This window comes from Gloeophyllum trabeum, assembly GCF_000344685.1.
Source record: "Gloeophyllum trabeum ATCC 11539 unplaced genomic scaffold GLOTRscaffold_00011, whole genome shotgun sequence".
NCBI lineage: Eukaryota > Fungi > Basidiomycota > Agaricomycetes > Gloeophyllales > Gloeophyllaceae > Gloeophyllum > Gloeophyllum trabeum.
The window spans coordinates 787,377-791,585 of NW_006920420.1; the positions used below are offsets into that span (position 1 = coordinate 787,377).

The 4,209-nt window shown below is 52.9% G+C and overlaps 1 protein-coding gene across 1 annotated transcript; it reads right to left on the reverse strand.

Moving 5' to 3' along the window:
* Window positions 1-813: 813 nt before the first annotated feature.
* Window positions 814-3,223, reverse strand: GLOTRDRAFT_131409 (secreted alpha-amylase; the record flags this gene model as incomplete). The annotated part of the gene is made up of 16 exons (XM_007870230.1): window positions 814-898; window positions 962-1,094; window positions 1,150-1,268; window positions 1,323-1,439; window positions 1,499-1,563; window positions 1,620-1,675; window positions 1,739-1,815; window positions 1,872-1,936; window positions 2,011-2,078; window positions 2,139-2,239; window positions 2,304-2,436; window positions 2,494-2,550; window positions 2,604-2,726; window positions 2,796-2,986; window positions 3,040-3,070; window positions 3,127-3,223. The coding sequence occupies 16 exons, from the start codon at window positions 3,221-3,223 to the stop codon at window positions 814-816; spliced, it is 1,518 nt and encodes a 505-aa protein (XP_007868421.1).
* Window positions 3,224-4,209: the final 986 nt, after the last annotated feature.

The following is a 4,209-nucleotide window of genomic DNA, read 5'->3' on the forward strand; positions in this document are numbered from 1 at the left end:
CTCATTCCACACTCAACCAAAAAATGTTGGGTAAGCTCAGGCAGGTATATATACACTAGAATAGACCCTCTGCCAAGTCAGAATGGGAATATCTGCTGTGGTTGAAGAGAGGGAGAGAAAACGGGTCCTGTAGGCCATGGGAAAGAAACAGTGTCCACTAGATCTCTCATGATGCTCACAACGGACTGCAGCGGAATGGCTTGGGGTATCATTAATATGCTGTCTACAGTACAATACACCAGCCCGATAGAGTAAATAACGAGCGTGTCGAGATAGAGAGGCAACTTTGCACATCTCCCGGGCCCATATCGTGACAAAAGCGTGACATCGCTCGCGGCGAGATCCCACTGTGACCGCATGTGACACCTTTTTGCAGAACCCCCTACATGAACCGGCATCTCTCTCCTACGTTCCACAGGCTGCATAAAAATGCACAAAAATAATGGGGACGTTCATTACTAAGTTACACACAATATGCGGAAGATCCGATAAGAATCTGTCAAGTGTGCGGAATGCTACAGGCCGGATTCGATACTTTTTGCAGAACCCCCTCGATGATAGTATAGTTTCTCCCGAAAAACGTGGTTCTCGCACAGCGACGGAAGGAATGAAAATAATCTGGCCAGTGCTTGCTCATACTTGACCCCGACTAAAAATGCAGACAGCCGATAGTACCTATGTACTGTCCAATATTATGTACATATCGGGTACCGTACTAGAGCAGAGCGGAACAAGATCGGGTATACTACCAAAGTACATATTCATACAGTACATATGCATACAGCGAATATGTACATCGGTCGCATTTTCATCTCACGCAGTAGCTCCCGTGTGGATCGCCAGAGCATCGTACGCGCCAACGGTTGCGGAGAACGTGCCGTCCGACGCAACAGTAATCCTACATAAACACCCAAAGTCAGTTCCGAACTCAATGTACCATCTCGCCATGCAAAGCACTCACGAAGTCCCACTGCATGCCCCACTGGAAACGCCTCCAGAAATGACGTCGCAGTACGTCCCCGCGGCGAGGGAGGTCGTGAACGTCCCAGACCACTCGGAGTTTTGATTGTTGATTATCACGAACCCATTGGTGCCTATTAGTCAATGCAATTCAGCCATGGGGAAGAGGAGGGGAGCAGGTAAGCAGACCTCGACCGAAAGCGATCTGCTGGTTACCAGGGGAGACCCAGTTCGTGATCTCGGCGGAGCCAACGGTATTCCTGAATCCGACCATCCCGGCGAACGCAATCCAGCGATGCTGGCACAACCTGTGCATGCATTGTACATAGTCTGCACATGAAGCATGTGACAACCAAACGTACCAGCCGTTCTCGCCGCCCGTGCCTGAGCACGTCCCCGCGCCCGAGTTAGGCGCACCGGCATCAGTGTCGGAGAACTCGTAGCTCGAGAGGACTGTCGGCGTCCCGTACGGGTGGGCCCTTACAATTCCATCGTCGTTTACTCTCTGAGCACAAGCAAGTAAAGGGGGAGGACGCACAGAGAGAAAATCGTCGCAAGGACGTATGCGTTGTTCGAGGACTTGTAGTTCAGCGAGTTCCCGTTCTTTGTTGGCCCGTTCGTCAGGACTTCTGATAATGCCGGAGATGAGTTGTGCTTACCCGCTCGGTATCGTGGTTGGCTACAAACACGTTCGCCTTGTCACCCGCCACCCACCCTGCCCGGTGCCAGTCAGCCTCCGGGGGTCCGCGAAGACCGCCAGCAGTCTTATAAGACTCACCCTGGTTGTCCAAGTCCTGCAGACCAGAGATGCCGTTGCTCGTGAACGCACCCTGCAGTGTCGATGTGTAGCGGAATCTCCACGGAGACATGAGCTGACAAGCGCGGACACTTGAGGCGAGTAAACACCTTACTCCTGCGCATCACCGATGCCGGTGTACTCCGACGGCTGGATCGGCTCACCAGCTCCATAGATGGTCTATGTAGCGTAACATCGGACAGACAAGTTAGGAAATGTAGGGTCGGGAAAGGAAGGAACGCAGGAGAACGAACCTCGGAGGTGATGTAGGGCGAGCCGGTGAAGCGGCTTGTAATATCCGCCAACGAGTCCGCGGCGATATCTTCAAGTATTACAGCCCGATTTAGTATTCTATATGCAGGTCACTCGTAAATACACGTACGCTTCGCAGCATCCAAGCGTAGCCCGTCCACGCCGAGGCTCAGGAGGTCGTTCACATAGTCCGCGAGCTTTCCCTTCACGTAGTCGGACTCCGTGTTCAAGCTGCCGCGTGTGGGAGGTATGGTTAGCACTCAGTGTGTGGCATTAGGGTGCTGCTAGCGCGCACTCGGCTAGGTTGGTGAGTTCGCATGTCTGCACCTCGGTACGGTTGTCGTAGTTCGCGATGTCGTCACCGGCGCTGCCACAGTGGTGGAAGTCTTGGTACTGGTAGAGGTTGGGGTAGTTATAGTGCGTGAAACCTGGTATACGCGCACGTTAAATGACATCGTGCGGATGTTCAGAGGATTGTCCCTTACTCGTCCCGCCTGTCCCAGTTCCGGATTCCACGCCCGCCATGTGGTTGAGGACTGCGTCTGCGAAACCAACCTCCGTACGCACGCATGCGTGTATGCTAAAACGGACCTACCTGCAATGATCCTCACACCGGCGGCGTGGCAGGTGTCGATCATATTCTGGTAGGAGGCGCGATCACCTCTTTTACCCGTCAAGGTGTACGAGACAGGTTGATAGTCCGTCCACCACTGATCACCTGCGGAGAATGAACGTGGAACGTAAGTCTCACCGGAAGGTGTCTGAACTCGGAGGGATTGGGCCGTACCCGTGATGGTCTCCTGTGCGGGGCTCGCTTGGAGGTCTTTAGCTTGCGTGTAATCAGTGAAGTACTGATATGCATTTACCCTGTACAAAGCCGTAGCCTTGACTAGGGTTAGTATTGGGAAGGAGGACACGCGGTAAAGTGCCTCACCGGCTGGCCCTAGGAAGTTCGTACATTCTGAAGCAATACTGTCCCTGGACGCATATGTGAGACGGGGACCGGAGCAACTTTGCTGCTAAATACTTACCATGACCATTCGAACATCTGCACAATGACAGCTTCCGGGGAAGGATGTGCATTAGTAAAAATATGGTTCCTTGGACAACAGGCTTACTTTTGTCGCCCGAGGGGCCGCGGGGGGCCAATGCGATGGGGCTGGCATTGACCAGAACTGCTAGAGCCACAACGCCGAGGAGACAGACGGCGAACATTGTCTGGACTTCAAGTTGGTGAGAGAAACGCAGATCCTAGCTCTGAAGCTGGACGAGGAATATATCACACACATCGAGCCTCTTTTATAGGGCTCAGACTGGTTAACCTTTTGGGACGCCGTGCGCGATTAAGTCTGTGGTTGAGCATATGGGGACCCAAGGATGTGGCAACATCGGCTACCAGTCGAGTATCAAGCATCTTGCGACCGTCGCACTCAGCGACGACCATCGTGTTCTGCCCAGCGGTACCGAGTTAAACCATACCATGCACCTTTTATGAGGTGTAGCGGCGGAAAAGGAAAGTTAGGGCTCACATCACTCTCACCTCCCTCGGCGAAGACGCTTAACCTTAATGCTTCCGACGCAAGCCATCATACGCCATCTTCCCATTGCATCATCTCTACTGCCTCTACTCTGGTTCTTTGTGGATTCGAAGGATCGCATCCCCAAGGTGTCAATAAGCAGGTAGCTAGGTAACCAAGGCCGTCGGGGTGTCCATGTGCATTGTGGAATATTTGATTGGTCTGATAACAGTCGGCGCTTCCTGAATTGCGCCACAATCAGCACTCGAACTCAATAGCCCAACTCAATATCGTTTCTCGTTTTCATTTTCTCGGGCGCACTGGCACCCCTCCTGCCGACGCGGCGACACGGAGAAACCCGAAGTTATTGAGCGTGCATTTTCTGGCGGATTTCTCGTCGCATGCTAGACACCACAGCTGTCAGATAGCTCGTGCTCATCCCACGTGCTGTATTCTATGGCGGACTGGGATGGTATGTGGCAGTATCAGCAGGGTCACTATACTGGCCCTGCCCTAGCTCAGTAGTTGCAAGGGTGCCAGAACACAACTTAGTGCGCGTCCAACAGCGCGTCACAACAAGCCAAAACATATCGTATTAGGCAAGACATAAGCAACCGAGAGCCTGGTACATCAGTACAGCGCATGGCAATTGAAAGTCCGCCCAGAGAAACGAGAGAAACAGCT